Here is a 19,404-nt window from a genome sequence, read left to right as displayed (position 1 = left end):
AAACTTGCTCAGCCAGAAACAGTCAGGTGTGGTTCATTGTTAGGAGCCACACACTGGGCAATCTCTACTTCAACCATAGCAAAGTAATTTTGGATTTGGGTAAAGCAGATCAGATCCTGCAGGGAACAGACAAAATCTAGAAGGCTTAGCCATTGACTTGACAAGGTAGAGATCCTCTTATGCTAGGAGGAGCTAGGTTTTTAACGTCTTTATCCAAAGTCCTCAGTATTTATCATCAGATGCCAAAGTTTTTGGCAATAATGTTGAACAGTACATTTGTTTCATATTGAGATAATTTATTCGGATATGTTTCATCCTGCAATATCTTGTAAAACATATATATTTAAAAGTGTATTTGAATAGCATGATTTACCTCATTTTTAACTTTGTTGTTGTTTTAGTTAAAAAAAAGCATAGTTTAGTTTTAATGCAGGGAGGGACAGTTTCCAGCTTCAAGGCTACATACATCCTAAAACTCCCCTTTTCCGGTCTATGAGGTTCCCTTTAATAGGAACACCATTTTTCATGGCATAGATGTGGAATATCAACAATACAGTTTATTGTAATTTTGACTGGGAAAGCATGCAATTTTAATAGTTTTTATATCTCCATTTTTACTATATTCTAAGCTGCTCAGATTTGCCTTGGACAGCGAGATGGTAGTCATGTAGATTTAATAAATAAATGCAATTTAATACATGGACTGTATGAACATAAAAAGTTTTGATATGTTACTGGCAGAGGTTGGATAATACAGATGTATATGCTGAATGCATTTGTAATATTTCTATCACATGGCTATTGTTGAGATAATACTGTGCTCAGTATTAATGACATTGCATTTTCTTAATTGTTTACTTTTGCATTAACAATTAATATTACACGTCATGCTTTATTACAGCTGTGTTTCCAGAGGAACTTGGAACTAGTGTTCCTTTAACTAATACTGAAAGCAGATCTTTAATATACAAACCTCTGGATGGAGAATGGGGTTCAAGAACTCGTGATGATGAATGTGAAAGAATAATTTCAGGAATAAATCAACTGATGACTTTAGGTAATAATTTTAGTATGGCAGAAGCAACACACACAAACACACCACACACACACACACCTTTAAATGAATATTTCAGTACAAACACTTTCAAATCAAATTTAACTCCTGCTAACTTACATGGACATATCCATATAGTTTTCTTGGCATTAGAAAGGAATGGTTTGAAATTCCTTTTTCCAAGATCTGTACCATGTCCCAATCTAACTTCATCCCTGGAAGTTTGTCCCATCCCAGGGGTCTGCAACCTTAAACTCTCAGAGAGCCATTTGGACCTGTTTCCCACAGAAAAGAAAACACCGAGAGCCACAAAACCTGGGTGGGCATGGCCAACTTGATGTCACTCACTTCTACTAGTCATATGACACCTCCTAGCCACGTCTACCCAGCCGGTCATTAGGGCAGAGAACTGGTTGTTAAAAAACACGGGGAACCACAAAATCCTTTTGACCCCTCTCTCTCTCTCTCCCTCCCTCGCCCTCCCTCTCTGTATCTCTCTGTCTCTGCCCCGGCCACTTCTCCATCACCAGCCGTCGCCCTTACCTTCTCAGGCCAGGCAAGGAATGACTGGGAGGGGAGGGTGAGGGGCGGGGCCAGCCAGTGGTGGGATCACCCGACGGAGCCACAGCAGAGGGCCCAAAGAGCTGCATATGGCTCCAGAGCCGCAGGTTGCTGACACCTGTCCCATCTAATGCTAACACAACCAACTCTGCTAAGCTTTCTGGATCACCAAGGTTGGCTGAATACTGCCACCTCAGTGGGCAAGTAACTATTTTTCTTATATCAGATAGTTATAAAATCCAAATCTGGCTGTGTTTAATTCTCTTGTTGCTTTAACACACATATATTTGTTTATTTGTCAAAGCATTGTTTTTCTGAAATCTAAGAACATTTTATTGTAGATATTGCTTCTGCTTTTGTGGCACCAGTGGATTTCCAGGCTTATCCAATGTACTGTACTGTTGTTGCGTACCCCACTGATCTCAGTACAATTAAGCAGAGATTGGAAAATAGATTTTACAGGTTTGTTCTAAAGTTCATTTTATTCAAACTTTGTTTATGCCACTTGTTTTATATGCATTAAAACTATTATTGGTCTACAGCAGAGGTGTCAATCCCAATCGCATTGTGGGCCATATAGTGACGTTTCGGGATTATTTTTGCCCTTGTGGAGCTGGGATGGATGTGGCCTGTGTGAGCCGTATCTGGCCCGCGAGCCATGTGTTTGACACCCCTGGTCTACAGCATAGATTTATTACTACAATATTTGCCACACTATCATGTAGGGGTATTCTTCATCTTGTATTTAATTTTTCCCCATGTGATTTTGTTAGTATCCATTGATCTTAAAAGCAATGTTTTGAAACTGCTTAAAAGTTGATATTAGGAAGAAGGCTATTTCAGTGATTCTGTTAAAGCAGGGTTGTCAATCTCACGGCCCATGCGCCAGATGTGTCATGTGCTGACCACATCCACCCCAGCTCCTCGAAGGGGAAAAAAGTCCCAATACATCACGTGACGACACCGTGACGACACAAGTTTGACACCCCTGTGTTAAAGCTTTGAATTTCATTCTTATGGAAGCCTATTGCATTTCCTCATTAATGACTTTCCAAAAATTGGTGAAGACCATAATTTTTATATCTGCTTTTTATTTGGTTTCCCTCCCAAATGTCTTAGGTAGACTAACTTATATTGCCAGTTTATTATCCTGAAACTGGTTTTTGTGTTAAGGTTTAGTAAATAATGTTTTACTAAATGGTAAACAATGCTTTTAAATTTTAAAATCTGATGATACAAAAATGATTGAATGAATAGGTAGGCAGTGAAAACTCTGTTCTCTAACTTTATTTAGCAACCTAATGTCATTTACCTAAGAGATTTCATTAAAAGTATTTTCAGAAAACTGTTTTATACTAGTTTTGCACAATCTCAAAAGTCCCTTTTGAAGTGCTACCTTTAAAGCACTTTGTGAATTTTAACAAATAGTATTCAAGAATACTTGAAGCTGTTCATATTTGCACATACATTTTATTCTTCTGGCTACTAGAACACTTTAAGTGCTGGCACTTCAGATAGGCAATGTTCTCACCAATAAAGGAGAATATTTGTAGCTCTGGATTGAAATGAGGGATCCTTGGTGCTCTCTGAGCTTGCTTGTTTTCTTGCAAACGTTTCATTACCCTAACTAGGTAACATTATCAGTGCTAGTAAGGAGTGCTGAGAAATATTCTCAGTTTGCCAGATATTAGCTTTATAGTATTTCCAGTGCACATTTTTCTTGCAAACTTTATTTTCAAATTTTGTTCTTTTTATGTTTTAGGAACTATGAATGATATTGTATGTCTCAGGGAATAAGAATGTAAAAACATTAAGTCAAAACATATAGCTACATTTTACTTGGATTTCCTAGTTTTTGTAATATATAAATAAATCTGTAGCTATATTCTAAGTTTTTAGTAATTAAAAGGGAAACAAAATAATTCATTAAACATTTATATCATGAGTAGCTAAAATTGTTTTTTTAAAGTTCCAACAATGTAGAATTTTAAGTATATAGTAATACTGTTTTTTGTTTAATTTCAAAGGCGACTTTCTTCCCTTATGTGGGAAGTTAGGTATATAGAATATAATACACGGACATTCAATGAACCAGGAAGTCCTATTGTCAAGTCTGCCAAATTTGTCACAGATCTTTTGTTGCACTTCATGAAGTAAGTTAATAAAGTTCAAAGAACAAATTTTAATATAATTTAACATTTTTAATTTGGGAGATGTATATTTTACATATTTATAGTTTATAATATTTATGTTTACAAAGGAGAGAATACACTAACTGTGCTGATAAATACCTTCGATATACTAGCACTTGAAACACTTGCAGACAGGTAAACTGAGATAATTCACACAGGCCTTAATCAAAGGCTTCTTTGCTCCAGATTTGTCTCTCACAGTCAAATTTAGAGCTTCAAGAAATGTCCCCTTTCCTTCAATATTAGAGGAAAGAGAAAAAAATAACATGCTATTTATTCAGAAACTCCTTTGATTCTTTAATAGTAATAGAATCAAATAATTATTTGACTTGTCCAGAATCAATAACCAAGACTATTATACAGATTATTCCACTCCATCACCACCATTGAATGGATACAGACTGAACTAGATCACATATTTAGACTAAGAAATCTAGTGTGAATTGCTATATAGTATGTTTTGTCTTCTTGAAGTTATAGGTCAGTGTTCTGTCACAACTTCTTCATTGAATTTTTAGGCTCAGCAGATTCAGATTTTGGTGTAGCACAGGCCCTTAACTCATCAAGACACACAGTATCTACACTACTGTTTTTTCTTCTCTTAAAGTACAACTTTCTGAAACCATCTCTGTATTCCTCCCAGATATATAATGATAATTGCTCTTTGCACTTTTGTTTAATATACTATCCATCTCATGGATGAATAGCACCACCTCTGGTAAAGGATGAAGATGCTGCCTACTGAAGCATTTCTTGAGTGTCTTGAATTAATGAATGTCACGCATTTTCCACAACTGAATGGAATTGGTTCATCTTTTACTACCACACCTGCAGCATTCCAGCTACTTTCAATATTTATGGTTAAATAAAAGTTGCTAATAGCAGATCAACTTCAGGTGGAGTAACTGTCTCCCTTATCCGTTCTTCTGAAGGCCTCAAAGCCTTCAACTCTGAGTAATGCATATTATGATCAGTGTACTCTGGGACATAAGGAATAATTAAATACTAATAAATGAATTTCTGAGGTTTTTTCCTTCCTCTTTTGAAGTAGTTTCCATTTCCTCACAGGAGGCAGCTATTTGAGATTAAAACTCGTTGTTATCAAAAGATTTCATGTATGACTTGAATGTATAAATATTTACTAAGGATCTACATATTGGCCAGTGTATCCACATCAGTGGCATGAAACATGAAATTATTCAAACTTGTGAATAAGCTATCTTTCATTCTATTTAAGATAAACTTTATCAAGAATTTTATTATATCTCCACATGAAGAATATCTGATTGACCAAGTAGTGGTTTCAACTACTGACATTCCATAGTAGAGAGTGGAATGGTTGTTTTTGTTTTGTTTTGCTTTATTTTTTTGTTTAATCTTCATAATTATAGACAATTTTCAGACTAAATTCCTACAGTTTTTTCCTATCTTTAATTTCTGTATCTAATTTTTAATGGTAAATCTCTGAATATAGCTTTTTTAAATTAGGTTTGTTTGTGTTGTGTGTGTGTGTGTGTGTGTGTGTGTGTGTGTGTGTGTGGTTTTTTGTTTTTTTGGCTTAAAAGTTTTCATGTGAATCAAATGCTTCTTTCACCATTCTTCCTTAAATCCAGGAATGAATTTCTATTTTTTCATAGGACCTTTACGCTTAAAATGCATACAGGTTTCATTTTTGTTAAAAGAGATTATAAAAAAAAGACTAGTTTATTTTTAGTGTTTGTCAGAGACAAATATTGCTACTATTCACATTTGCTAAGCAAATACTTTTAAAGATCATTCCTGATTACTCTAGCATCTTTGACAATATTAAGAGTGTCTTGCTACTGGAACTGAGTCTTTTGGTGATTGTGTACAAACTCAAAACAGTGCCCTGCTGCAAGTATATTAACTTCCTGTTGGAACAGTTATGTATCAGCTATTGAAACATATAGATTTTTTTAAGCTGTAGTACACTGGAGTACAAAAATATAAAGTAGTGGATGCAGATAAGTCCATTAATGTCTAGTATTTGTTTTGAACAGGGATCAGGCCTGTTATGATATAATCCCACTCTACAATGCCATGAAGAAAAAAGTCTTGTCTGATTCAGAAGAGGTAAGTTAATTCAACATGCAATACATTTTTAAGGAAAGTGGTGGTTTTGTTTCAATATTGTATAATCTATTCTGCTTTTCAGCCCAATACTTCAACCCTAATTTAATACTGGCAATAGAAATAAAATATAATATCCTCTTTCCCTGAAAATAAGCCATCCCCTGATAATAAGCCCAATCAGGCTTTTGAGTACATGCACTAAAATAAGCCTCCCCCTGAAAATAAGCACTCCCCGAAAATATTTAAATGCAGAGCTGGAAATCAGGTAAGACGGCCCCATCTTGCTCCATCTGCCCCAAAATAATAAGACCTCCCCGAAAATAAGGCCAAGCACTTATTTCAGGGTTCAAAATTTTAGGGGAAAATTTTTTTCCCCAAAAATAAGGGTCTTATTTTTGGGGAAACACGGTATCTTAGACAACAATCTATACTACAAAATTTTAATGCAATATAAAATCTGTATTGGGAAGACAACTTTAGATATGAATGCCAGTTATTTGTCATTTATAAATACCTGTTAATAGTTTAAGTCCAGTCCTTATTCACATGTATGGCTGTGCCAAATCTGAGTACAGGTAGTTTAGGGACTACGATTGGGACAAGGTCCCATGACCACAACTACGCTAAGGATTTTATTTCAGCTTTCCTTTCCTTCTGTTACCTTGTTGTGTGGAATGCTTACCCCAGTGCTTGGATAATTAGTAAGAAGGAAATTAATGTTAGTATTTACATTAATTGGAGAGGAAGGGATTATAGGAGAGTAAGGACACCATGAAAAATACACATAGAAAGGAAACTGTCTGCCTAGCTCACCTCCCACCCCCTTTACTAGGCAAACAAAAGCCAAAGCTGTGATATGATTAAAATCTTACAAGCAGTAGCTGTGAGGTGGCTAATTAAGGTTACAGAGCTGACCTTGTTAACTTGCACTTAGCACCTTTGGGAGAAGTGCTGGAGAGAAAAGCAGCTCAGGAGGAGATCATTTGTCTAAACAATTTATGCAAGGTGGAGAGAAAAGTGATGTTTTCTCTCCAACATGTGACATCTATTTACACAGATGGATGGATGGATGGATGGGGAGGGGAGATTCTTTTGCACTGACAGAAGCCATTTTATCATGGCTTCTGGATTATAATCAATAATTGGATTACAATCAATGGGTTGTGCAGTTGCCATGTATGTCTTACCACACAATAAAAATGCAGAAACACATAATTCTTAGATACAAATTTAAGAAGGAACTATAAGATTGTGTCAAAGTGAAATATTTTTCAAATGCTGAATGTTTCTACATCATATAATGGATGTTTTGTTGCCCAAAGGAAGAAGAGAAAGATGCTGACATGCCAGGAACTTCTACTAGAAAGAGGAAGGTAACTTTTGTTCTAAACCTGTATTTCTGGTTTGATAATGTGCATTTATAACTTGTAAGATACCAGAGTTGCCTTGTAGACGAGATGGGCAGCAAAAAAATTAATAAATAAAATAAAATTTGACATGGTAGGGCTCGCATACCTTGAATAACCCACCCATTCCATATCTAAGTCATTTGATTAGTTTTATGTACCAAGAGCACAGAAGATAATAGTATTAGAAGTAACCTCAGAAGTTAATCCTTGCTCAGTGTGACTTCCACAAAGGGATTGTAACAGATGGCTATCCAGCTTCTGCCTGGTGAAATAGAGTTTGGGAACATAGAAGAGGCAGTACGACTGTTAAGGGATGACTGTAAACAGAGCTATTACAGAACAAGATTCATGAATCCAGGGAGGGATAGAAGTGTGAACCAGTGTCAGGTGCCCAATAAACAGAGACCAAACATAGCTGCCTTAATTACACGTTATATAAATTGTGTAGGAGAGTTATTTTAATAGGCTTTCAAATTATATTTTCCTAACATTTAAGATATTTTCAGAAATGATTCTTATTTTCTGAGGTGGCTGCCTTGCTTTTGATATTTCTCTTTGAAGATGCCCAGGAAGGCAAATTATTTTAAGTGTCTGTGGAGATTCTCAGTCATCCAGGTCATGGTTGTCCCAAAGGTGCTTTTTCAAGAGGCAACTTTAAAAAAACATCAAAAAGTCCATTTACCTCTATTTATAGATAGATAGATAGATAGATAGATAGATAGATAGATAGATAGATAGATAGATACATAGATAGATACATAGATAGATACATACATAGATACATACATAGATACATACATACATACATAGATACATAGATACAGATATATAGATAGATAGATAGATAGATAGATAGATAGATAGATAGATAGATAGATAGAGATAGAGATAGATATATTTCTAGTTTCAGTCCATTAGTTCTGGTTCTGCCCTCTGGAGCAACAAAAAATAAAATTCATCTTTCTGTCTTCTTTAGACTGAATTCTTTAGACAAATTTATTCAATTCCTTTAATCATCCTTCCTAGGATTTGGTTTCTAATTTCTTCATAAACTTGCTCAGGTGTATTGATGTCTCTTTTGTGCAGAACTTGACACAATATCTCACAAGGGATATAACTATGGAATGGTACAGTGGAACAATTTGTAATCTGGACCCCTTGCTTAATCCAAAATAGCATTTTCCAAGCAAAACATTTGGTTCATGCTTTTGTTTCATGTTCAACTACCAGAACATGTAGATCTTTTTTCACATGTACTACTGTCTGTTTCTATTATTTATTTCTACCTTTGATTTCCTTTCTCCCTAAATGCAAGACTTTTCTTCCTATTTTAGCTCAATATTCAAGCTGTTTTTTTTTAAAAAAATGTTCTCTCTCTATTGTAGGGTGTTAATTTGGTCCTTGCAGTGTTGTGACATCTGTGGATTTAATAATTATCCCCTGAATGCTGTCATTTAATCCTTTAATAACATGTTTAAAAGCATAGTTCTTAGAACAGTTGGCCAGAGTCACTTTTCAGAATGAGATAGGTCATATAAATAATAATAATAAAAAATTAATTAATTAATTAATTAATTAATTAAATAAATTTATATACCGCCCTACTCCCGAAGGACTCAGGGCGGTGAACAGCCAAGATAAAATACACATAGTACAAATGTTAAAAACCATTTAAAATATATTAAATACCATGGCCCGAAAACAAATTTAAAACACCCCAATTTATAAGACAAATTTAAAATTTAAAACGATTTAAAAAAGAGGTTAGGCCAGGCCAGCCTGCTGGAAAAGGAAAGTTTTAAGGGCACGGCGGAAAGCGCACAGATCCGGGATCTGCCGTATCTCCGGGGGGAGCTCGTTCCAGATAGCAGGTGCCCCCACAGAGAAGGCTCTCCCCCTGGGGGCCGCCAGTCGACACTGTTTGACCGATGGAACCCTGAGGAGCCCCTCTCTGTGTTAGCATACTGGTCTGTGAGAGGCTACTGGTGGCAGAAGGCAGTCTCGTAGATACCCTGGTCCTAAGCCATGGAGCACTCTAAAGGTGGTAACCAAAACCTTGAAGTGCACCCGGAAGACCACCGGGAGCCAGTGCAGCTCGCGCAGGAGGGGCGTCACATGGGACTGCCATGTCGTTTCCATAACTACCCGCGCGGCCACATTCTGGACCAGCTGGAGCCTCCGGATGCTCCTCAAGGGGAGCCCCATGTAGAGAGCATTGCAGTAGTCCAGGTGGGAAGTGACGGCATGAGTGACCGTACTTAACGAGTCCTGATCCAGAAAGGGCCACAGCCGTCAAATGTTCTTCTAAAGACAGCTGTGAGTCTAGGAGGACCCCCAAGTTGCGAGCCCTCTCCGTGGGGGCCAACGACTCGCTCCAATAGTCAGTGATGGCACCAACTGACTATACCGGGACATCGGAAACCACAGCCACTCGGTCTTGGATGGGTTGAGCCTGAGTCTGTTTCTCCCCATCCAGATCTGCACAGCCTCCAGGCACCGGGACATCACTTCAAGGGCATCATTGGGGTGATCCGGGGTGGAGATGTACAGCGTACTGATGGTACTTCACCCCAAAACCACGGATGAACTCACCCAGCGGCTTCACATAAATGTTGAACAGAAGGGGCGAGAGAACCGACCCCTGTGGCACTCCAAATACAAGGGGCCTCGGGGTCGACCTCTGCCCCCCTGCCAATACAAACTGCAACCGGTCGGAGAGAAAGGAGGAGAACCACCGGAATACGGTGCCTCCCACCCCTAACTCTTCCAGCCGGTGCAGCATGATACCATGGTCGATGGTATCAAAAACCGCTGAGAGGTCTAATAGGACCAGGACAGAGGAGCAACTCCTGTCCTGAGCCCTCCAGAGATCATTGACCAATGCGACCAATGTCGTTTCTGTGCTGTACCCAGGCCTGAAGCCCGACTGGAACGATCCAGATAAGCCGATTCATCCAGGTATTGAGGGAGCTGTCGCGCTACCACACTCTCAACAACCTTCGCAACAAAGCGAAGGTTGAAGACTGGATGATAATTAGCCAACACTGCCGGGTCCAGGGAAGGCTTCTTGAGGAGATGTCTCACCACCGCCTCTTTCAAGGCGGCGGGGAAGACACCCTCACTCAAGGAAGCATTTGTAATCCCCTGGAGCCAGCCTTGTGTAACCTCCCGAGAGGCCAGCACCAACCAGGAGGGACACGGGTCCAATAAACATGTGGCAGCGCTCAGTCTGTCCAGTATCCTGTCCACGTCTTCAGGAGTCACTGAATCAAACTCTTTCCAGATAATGTTCTCAAGACCTGCCTCCATCCTCCCCCCTGAATCTACCCAGTCAGAGTTCAGATGTTCCCGAATCTGAGCGATTTTGTCATACAGATACTGTACAAAGTCCTCGGCTCTACCCTCCAAATTTAATAAATTATTTATAAACTTATAAATAAATATAAGTTCTGCCCTATGCCTACATCTGATATGGAGCCATTTACAAGTACTTTGTAGTCATGACCAAGATGTCTCAGTCAAGTGTTCCAATAACCAATATTTTAATCCTTCCAACTACTACAAAGGAGGTTGTAAGGTCTTTTCTGTAAAGAAAAATTATGTGCTAAAGATTTTTCACACACTCAGTGTCTGAAACTCAAAGGCACATTTTTATGGTATCACCAAAGAATCTATGTCGTTCAGAAGGAACAGTTAACTGTCACATCACATGGAGAGCCTTAGTAAAACTACAAATAAAGCTGAGTTAATTTTAGGCTAAATCAAATCTCTTCTGATTTAATTAGATGAGTCAGCTCAGATTTTGAATCTGCATGACATGCCTACCTACTCCCCATCTATGCCTTTTCATATCTCCTATTTATGTGTTTAATAATTGTAAAACTAATTGTTATATGATAACTTGGATAATTATAAGTTGGAATCTCAGCAAGGGAATATGTAATAAAAGATAGTAACAAAAACATAATAAAAGCTGTTTGAAATTGCCATTACAGGATCATCAGCCAAAGAGAAGGCTGCGTAACAGAGCTCAGTCATATGATATTCAGGCATGGAAGAGGCAGTGTCAGGAATTGTTAAATCTGATTTTTCAGTGTGAAGATTCTGAACCTTTTCGCCAACCTGTGGATCTTATTGAGTACCCAGTGAGTATTGAAAAAAAATAGCATTATACTGAAACATTCCTCTTAAAAATTGAAGTAGAAGAATGAGTATCCTATTTTTTAAAGCAATCAACAGATATTTAAATTTGAAGAATTATCAGGTATTTTACATGTGAATTTTGCTCTTGGACTTGCAAGGTTTTATTAAAGATTTGTGATGTGTACAAAGCTTTTAAATAACAGTGTTGTTGCATTATTCTTATTATCTTATTTTTTGATATTAATTATTGACATTTGTGCTTTTTAAAAGGATTACCGAGACATTATTGATACACCAATGGATTTTGCAACAGTGCGAGAAACCTTAGAAGCAGGAAACTATGAATCGCCAACAGAGCTATGTAAAGATGTCAGACTGATCTTCAGCAATTCCAAAGTTTATACACCATGCAAAAGATCAAGGGTATGGCTTCACAGTTCATATCTAAAATGTATTAATATTGCATCATGGGATGTGTTTATTCCTCTGAGTGTTAATTATATTATTTTTGATATGGCTAACAGAAGTAAAGAGAAGTTCTACAATCCAAGTTTGGATTTGACTTGTTAACTGATTCTAGAGCAAGATTTTGAAAAAAATAAAACTTTTTCCTTTCATAATAATCTAGCACAGGGAAAATATTTCAAAAAGATAGAGACAAGAGATGAATTATGTATAAAATTCCAATGAAAGTAGTTCAGGGCATTGCCATCAACTAACATAAAAATTAGTCTTTTTTAATATATCTCTGATTCTTTGTTTTGCAATAGATGTTGATGGCATGGGCAATAATACAGTACTAATGATTGTGGAGGTAAAATTTTACATAGATTGAAGGGGGGAAATGGATATTACTATAGAATGATGTGGCCCTTCCCAGAATACTATAGATTTGATTTTTTTTTTTTTTTGGAGAGTTAAGTCAGAAGCTAAAATATCATCAGTCTTTTCATTAAATATTGATGATCATGGTACTATGAAAATTATGAATAATATTACATGATGTTTTGCTTGTAGCTGAGTGCTTCTGCCAGAGTTACTTTCAGAAGAAGCATGGGCAGTCACTTACCAAATGTGAAAAATCAAGAGACCATATTAATAGAATCGGAGAAAAGCAACTTTTCATCCAAAGAGCCACCTCTGATAATTAAAATGGAAATGTTTTCCTTCTTGTAAAGATTTATTTTTTAACTTCCCAGAATCTGGAAAAAGGTTCTGCTCAGATAGTCCTAAATTTGATAGTGAAAGTTTCTGAGTCTGTTTTGTGAGTTTGTAGACTTTTTTTCAGAGATAGAAGCTTTCTGTTTATATTCACTCATTTTCTGAAACTACATGCTTCATTATCTTTATCTTCAATGTTGAATTCATTTAAATTGGAGTAATTGGTATGTATGAAGTTACTTCTGAATTAGACAGCACAAAAAAATAAAATCTGATTAGCTTGGGTCAGCTGCTTAATGCATAATATAGTAAAAACAGTTATGTGACTGCTCAAAATGATATCACATGGAACATCACATGAGCCACATGGGTTGACCCAAGATGGCCAAGATCAGTCCGAAGTATTTCCTTTTCTGTTATAATAAAGCAAATATACTCTAATTGCATTTTTACTTTTTTTCTTGATGGTGTGAATTTATGATTGTTTAGAGATGACTTTTGGGCAAACAGAGATTTAAAAATAGTTAATTTTCTTCCCTTCATTTTCCAATGTGGGCAAGAGCATTTGTTTTATAAGCTTAATTTTTAGCATACTCTAGAACGTGTTTAGGTCAAAATATTGAAGTATGCAGAAATGTTTCACATTGAAATGTTAAGGTGCTGTAATGCTCTGTTTTGATCTTGGATGACAGTAGTTAACTATTAAAAATTATCCAAACTCAAATGAGTTACTGCAACTGTAAAATTGGTTAAGTGGTCATTCTTGGCTGCTTCTGGCACTGTCAGAATGAAATTTGAACACTTTCTTGTGGTTTTAGTAGGAGCGTTAAGGGTGAGAATGTTTTGACCTTGAAATGTATTGCACATAAATAATTATTAATAGCTACATGAATCATTTTACATTAATTCCTTTATACAAAATTATTCTATATACTGGAATACTGTAGATTTTTAATTTATATCAGTGTGTTAGTGTTTAATGTGGCGCTGACACTGGCTCCCAGTGGTCTTCCGGGTGCGATTCAAGGTGCTGGTTACCACCTTTAAAGCGCTCCATGGCACAGGACCCGGGTACCTTCGAGACCGACTTCTGCCACCAATAGCCTCCCACCGGCCAGTTCGCTCCCACAGAGAGGGCCTCCTCAGGGTGCCGTCGGCCAAGTTATGTCGGCTGGCGACACCCAGGGGGAGGGCCTTCTCTGTGGGTGCCCCAGCCCTGTGGAATGAACTGCCCCGGAAATACGTAAGATCTCCGACCTCCGGGTATTTCGTTGCGCACTAAAGACCCTGTTGTTCCACCAGGCTGGGCTATCAACATAACATTTTTAAATTGGGTTTTAAATTTCTGGGGTTTTAAAAATTTAGCCGAATTTATTTAATAATTTTAAACTATTTTAACTGATGTTGTTTTGTGTTTTTAATAGGCTGTACACCGCCCTGAGTCCTTCGGGAGAAGGGCGGTATAGAAATAAATTATTATTATTATTATTATTATTTATTGGTTAATCTTTAGTGAGATTCACAGCCTTTGAGGCTGGTTAATAGCTCAGCAGCTCGAGTCCTAACCAAGGACCTAGGAACTGTTAAGGTATCGTCGGAGGATGTAAGCTGTTCCGAGTAAGGTGGTTTTTTGTAGAGTCAAAATGTTCAAGTCCGGCAATAATAATAATAATAATAATAATAATAATAATTATTATTATTATTATTATTATTATTATTATTATTATTAACAGTTAAATTAGAAAATAGGGCAAGACTTAGTATTTGTTTTATTTATGAACTTTCTCTCCCACATTTTCATCACTGAAAACATTCTGACAGCATAAATGTAGTATTGAATTGAATTGTATAGTAAGGATGTTTGTAAAGGTCTCTTGAGGATGTTACATGATATTAATAACATCAGCCTGTTTGCTATATTCATGGAAATTTGGAGCAGGAGAGAGATAACAGGGATCTCTTGAACTCTGGAGAATTTTCCAGGTACAGATATGCCCATTTGGTCTTTTGATAAATATATATAAAATTCACTTATAATTGGTGTGTGTGTGTACACACACACACACACACCAATTATAAGTGAATTTTTTAGGCAGCAATTTAAATTTTATGCATCCATTCAAGATTTATATCATCATTTCTTGTTTAATTTTTTAAATAGATTTATAGTATGAGCCTACGCTTGTCTGCTTTCTTTGAGGAACACATTAGTTCAATTTTATCTGACTACAAATCTGCCTTACGCTTCCATAAAAGAAGTACAATTCAAAAGAAAAGGAGTAAAAGAAGTAGAAGCAGTTCTCTTTCAAGTAGTGCTGCATCAAGGTACGATACAGTTCCTTCCATTGTATCTGAGTTGTATCAGTATTTTAATGCTACTTTCTATAAGCCCTATATAATATTTCAAAAGTGTGATGCCAATTTATTTCTTAGAGTAGATTCAGGTCCAGCCCCCTTTCTATTTATTAAGGGTACCACTATAATAGTAGAGATTTTGAGGGGTAGAAGGGGATCTTTTCCCTTAGCAATGATTTTTTATTTTTTTATCCTGTGTTTATCATTTTTATGAATAATTTATAAAAATAATGTAAAGATAGTGAATACACCTAATACTCCTCCTTCCTCTTATTTTCCCCACACAACAACTTTGTGAGGTGAGTTGGGCTGAGAGAGAAAGTGACTGGACCAAAGTCACCCAGCCAGCTTTCATGCCTAAGGTGGGACTAGAACTCACAGTTTCCTGGTTTCTAGCCTGATGCCTTAATTACTAACTTTCATATCATAACTAGCATTTCTGACCATTGACTAGCCAAAGCTCAAAATACAGACACCGTTGTAAATATATTTTAAGATATTTGAGTGGCAGAGTTCAGTTAGAAGATGGAATTGTTCTGAAATTGTCCTGAGTGATAAAAATATGTTCAATCTCAACAGCATTGAAAGGATAAAAGGCCTTATAATGGAAAGTTTAACATCTTAAGCTTGTGAATTACATTCCTGGGAACCCTCCTTAGATGGAGCATTCTAAAGACACGGAATGACAGTGGAAATGATTCTTTCTAATTGCTGTTAGCTATCTTTCAGTATCTTCCAACTATGCAATTAGGATAGGTTTTTTGGGGATGAGGGTGAGGGACAAACATAGTTCTAAGACAGATATTGTATAGTTCTTTATATACTTGGATTTGAGCTTTTCGGATATTTGAGAACATTTTGAATTCTAGGGGAAAACATAACGAGAGAGTAAAGTTATTCTAGTTATTCTAAGTTCTAAAGTAGACCACATCTGAATTAATTCTCCACTGGAATTGCCCATGGATTAAATTGGTTGGTGACCAAAGCATATTATTAATATTAATAAATAAATATTGTTTTTATTTTGCTCTATAAAATAGCATCAGTTATTGGACTTGTCATCTATTTTTAGTCCGGATAGGAAACGAAGATTAATAAAACCGCAGCTGAAAGCTGAGCTCACCACTACACCTTCTTCTGCGCCTGCACGTCCTACTTTATTGAGAAACATAGCAGCTCAGATGAATGGGAAAGTAGTTGACTCTGCGAGTTTGGTCCGAACAAGAAGTACCAGGGTGATAACTGAAACGACTACCAATGAACAACCTTCTACTTCTTCAGGTGCAAAGCCTGTAACTTTGAAACCTAACAGTGCTGCTACATCAGGAAAAACAGGTGAACTAATTGATAAAATTTGCATATCATGATTTCTATTATAGAATCAAAATTTGTAGTGTATGGTTGTATTCATGATGTTCAGTTACAAAGGAGTTTCTCTTGGAGATGGTAACTTTCTTAGAGAAGCTTATCAGGAACTTTTTAAATAGTTTTGGTTGGGACATTTATTTGCCTACACTAGACCTTCTATTGTTGCTGTTGTTACTAATTATTTCTTAATGGGCACCCTCACTATGAACCCATTGTCAGTTTCTTAAAGGAGGTATTTTCCTGAGCTTGTACATTTGAATTAAGGAGGCACTAACAACCTGACCCTGCCGCTGTAATATCTCCTGAACTCAAATAATTTCCTGAACCTGCATATACTGTATGAGCTCAGGACAGGTACAGGAAGAATGCTGAATTTGAAGCACCTTTGCTTATTTTGGATCCAAATACTACATTCTACAACAATACAGAAATATAAAAGGATAATTGTATAAACAGTAAAGCTTTAATAAAAGTTATGAAAAGAGTATGAGGAAGAAGAACAGCATCTTACTTTGTATGCACTTTATATGTATTCCATATTGAAAATATTAATTTATTAGTGAGCAGATATGTATTAATTCTAATGAAAACTTACCCTCTTTTTTTTGGTCCAATAGTACTAGAAAATTCTACCAAACATTCCAAGAACCAGAATGTTTTGCCAGTCCCTAATCAAACCAATTATATCCATAACACTAGGAATAATACTGCAAGAGAAAATTTAGAAAAAGATAAGCAAATTAAACGTAAACCAAAATCAGCTATGGTTAATCCACAAGGTAAGTTTGTTTGAATTTCATTGGTTTGTTCATTGTTTATTTGTAATATCTATTAAAAATATAATAACAAAATGCAATAACAGAAACAACCAGAAAGGAGAAACACTACAAAATGGTGCTTTCTTCTCCCAGGCCTTTGCAGATAATCCAGAAGGATATATATGATCATTAATATCAAAGGCCATCAAGACATCCAGGGTCATACTGCCATTTGTGTTCTGATGCAATTTTGCTTCAAGGAATCAGATATCTGCCTCTACCTAATGGGCTCCTCATTGTATATCCTCCCTCTTTTCCTCTTTTCCTTTCTGTTAGAGATACAGGTCTTTCACAGTCCTCACATTCCTCAAGGGGCTGCATTTGCTGTAATTAGTCTATGGCATATGATGTTGAAAAATCAATAGATTCAGCAGGTTGATCATGCCAATTCTTCATTTTAACCTGTAAATTTAATTAAGGCTTTGAAAGTTGTCTGTGCTGTTAAAAATGGCTGCTGTGAGTTACTTACACATGACTTTGTTGTTATAGCAGATTGCAAAAATAATGCAATGGCTTTGGCCTTGGGAAGCATCCAAGTAAATGGACATGGAGAGCAATCTTCAAAACCTGTATTTAAGAGGGGCCCTGGACGGAAACCCAAGATTGAGACCAACAATACATGTGAAGTGGTGCACAAGAAAAGAGGGAGAAAACCAAAATCCCTGTTACTTGCTGAACAGAAACATTCAGAGGAGCACAGAAACCAGACTATGAAAGATTTGACAATAGAAGAAGCCTCTGTTTCTACTGCATGCAATTCTGTCTCTGAAAATAATGTGAAGGAAGACTTGTTACAAAGAAAAGGGCGTGGTGGGAGAAAGCCTAAAAGAAAACTACAGGAAGATCAGCCAGAATTTGAACTTACTTTTACTCCTGATCCTAAGATTCAGACAAGAAGCAGGAGGAAAAAGATAGATGAGCCTGTTGAAGAAGAGACTGAGGAATTTAAAGATTCTGAACCTCATATGAGAACTAGAAACCAAGGTAGGAGGACAGCCTTTTACAATGAAGATGATTCAGAAGAAGAACAAAGACAGCTGTTGTTTGAGGACACTTCTTTGACTTTTGGAACATCTAGCAGAGGCAGAGTCCGAAAGTTGACTGAAAAAGCAAAGGCTAATCTGATTGGTTGGTAATTTTGGCATTTAAAAATGCTAATAAATAGGTACAGTTGAGGAATTCATAGACTTAGGGATATCTGCTTTCTGCTGCTATTTACGGATGAGAATATGTTCTAATATGATAAAATATAGCAAAAAAACCCTGAAAATTTCTTGAAAGAAGTATGTATTTTAAACAATTGCTATTTATTGTTCTCTAAATAGGTTATGCATTTCAATTCAGTATGTTCAGTTGGTATAAATGAAATTCTTGATTTCCAGAAATGTTACTGTAATTTTGAGCAGTACATAAACCTCTATTTGAATAGTAGAATTTTTAATGTAAAGATTGAGAACAGAACTCCTATTTTTGAATGAGCAAGGTACAGTACATTTGTATAGATTGTAAAAACTGTATTTGCAAGATGATAGAGTATGGCACTAAATGCCATTGAGAACAAAACAAAATTACCAAATTTGCTAATTAGGTACCACTAATTCAATAGTGATTGGGCACAGTTTTATACAAACACAGGGCAGATCATTTTATCTAAGTTCTGCCAGAGAGAGAGAGATCACATATATAGATATAGAGATAAATATATATAAATATATATATCCACATTGGAAAAAGTTTGACTAATATGTCTAATTTTTCAGACCTTCATTCTTGTACCAATCATATATCTGTTTATTGTGCCAAAGACTGAGAACCAGAATAAAGAAAAACTTTTAGTATGAGTGCAACATAATATTTTCAATTATATTTATCATTCCTTGTTCAAAGTATACATTATTCTGGAATATTACCTCTACTGGTACATTGTAATAAGAGCAGTTAATGCACTGGTAGGCTCTTTTGACAGATATTGAAACAAAATATAATTTGATTAAAGGGTTCAGTTAAGCTGCAGGAAAAGTGTGAGACTCTGATGTTTATGTTATGATCAGATTGATTGCTTCTATGAATTGTGTTAAACTGACTAAAATTATTTTCAAAGGAAGTTGATGTGTATGTATGTATTGAGTATATACACGAGCACATAAACATAAAATTACCCAGGTATAATTTTCTTTCAAGATTTTCTAGATTGCTTCTAGAATATTAAAAAATTTTAAATGTCAAACTTTAAGGGGAAGATTGGTTGT

General features: G+C 36.2%; 1 protein-coding gene across 1 annotated transcript in view; it reads left to right on the top strand.

The window, feature by feature from the left end:
- PHIP (PHIP subunit of CUL4-Ring ligase complex) overlaps positions 1 to 19,004 on the top strand; it is an 87,914-nt gene extending 68,910 nt beyond the window's left edge. Inside the window, exons 30-40 of the mRNA XM_034431856.3 lie at positions 902 to 1,057; positions 1,957 to 2,077; positions 3,643 to 3,768; positions 5,829 to 5,901; positions 7,224 to 7,274; positions 11,306 to 11,455; positions 11,724 to 11,876; positions 14,776 to 14,939; positions 16,042 to 16,304; positions 16,955 to 17,116; positions 17,645 to 19,004. Of these exons, the coding sequence (XP_034287747.2) occupies positions 902 to 1,057; positions 1,957 to 2,077; positions 3,643 to 3,768; positions 5,829 to 5,901; positions 7,224 to 7,274; positions 11,306 to 11,455; positions 11,724 to 11,876; positions 14,776 to 14,939; positions 16,042 to 16,304; positions 16,955 to 17,116; positions 17,645 to 18,291 (2,066 nt within the window). The 3' untranslated portion in view covers positions 18,292 to 19,004. The remainder of the gene's footprint in view (positions 1 to 901; positions 1,058 to 1,956; positions 2,078 to 3,642; positions 3,769 to 5,828; positions 5,902 to 7,223; positions 7,275 to 11,305; positions 11,456 to 11,723; positions 11,877 to 14,775; positions 14,940 to 16,041; positions 16,305 to 16,954; positions 17,117 to 17,644) is intronic.
- The last annotated feature ends 400 nt before the right edge of the window (positions 19,005 to 19,404 follow it).

The sequence above is a fragment of the Pantherophis guttatus genome, chromosome 1, assembly GCF_059756535.1.
Source record: "Pantherophis guttatus breed Tessera chromosome 1, ASM5975653v1, whole genome shotgun sequence".
In the NCBI taxonomy this organism is placed as follows: domain Eukaryota; kingdom Metazoa; phylum Chordata; class Lepidosauria; order Squamata; family Colubridae; genus Pantherophis; species Pantherophis guttatus.
Note: the sequence above shows the minus strand (reverse complement) of the source record. Positions and strands in the feature narration are given on the sequence as shown.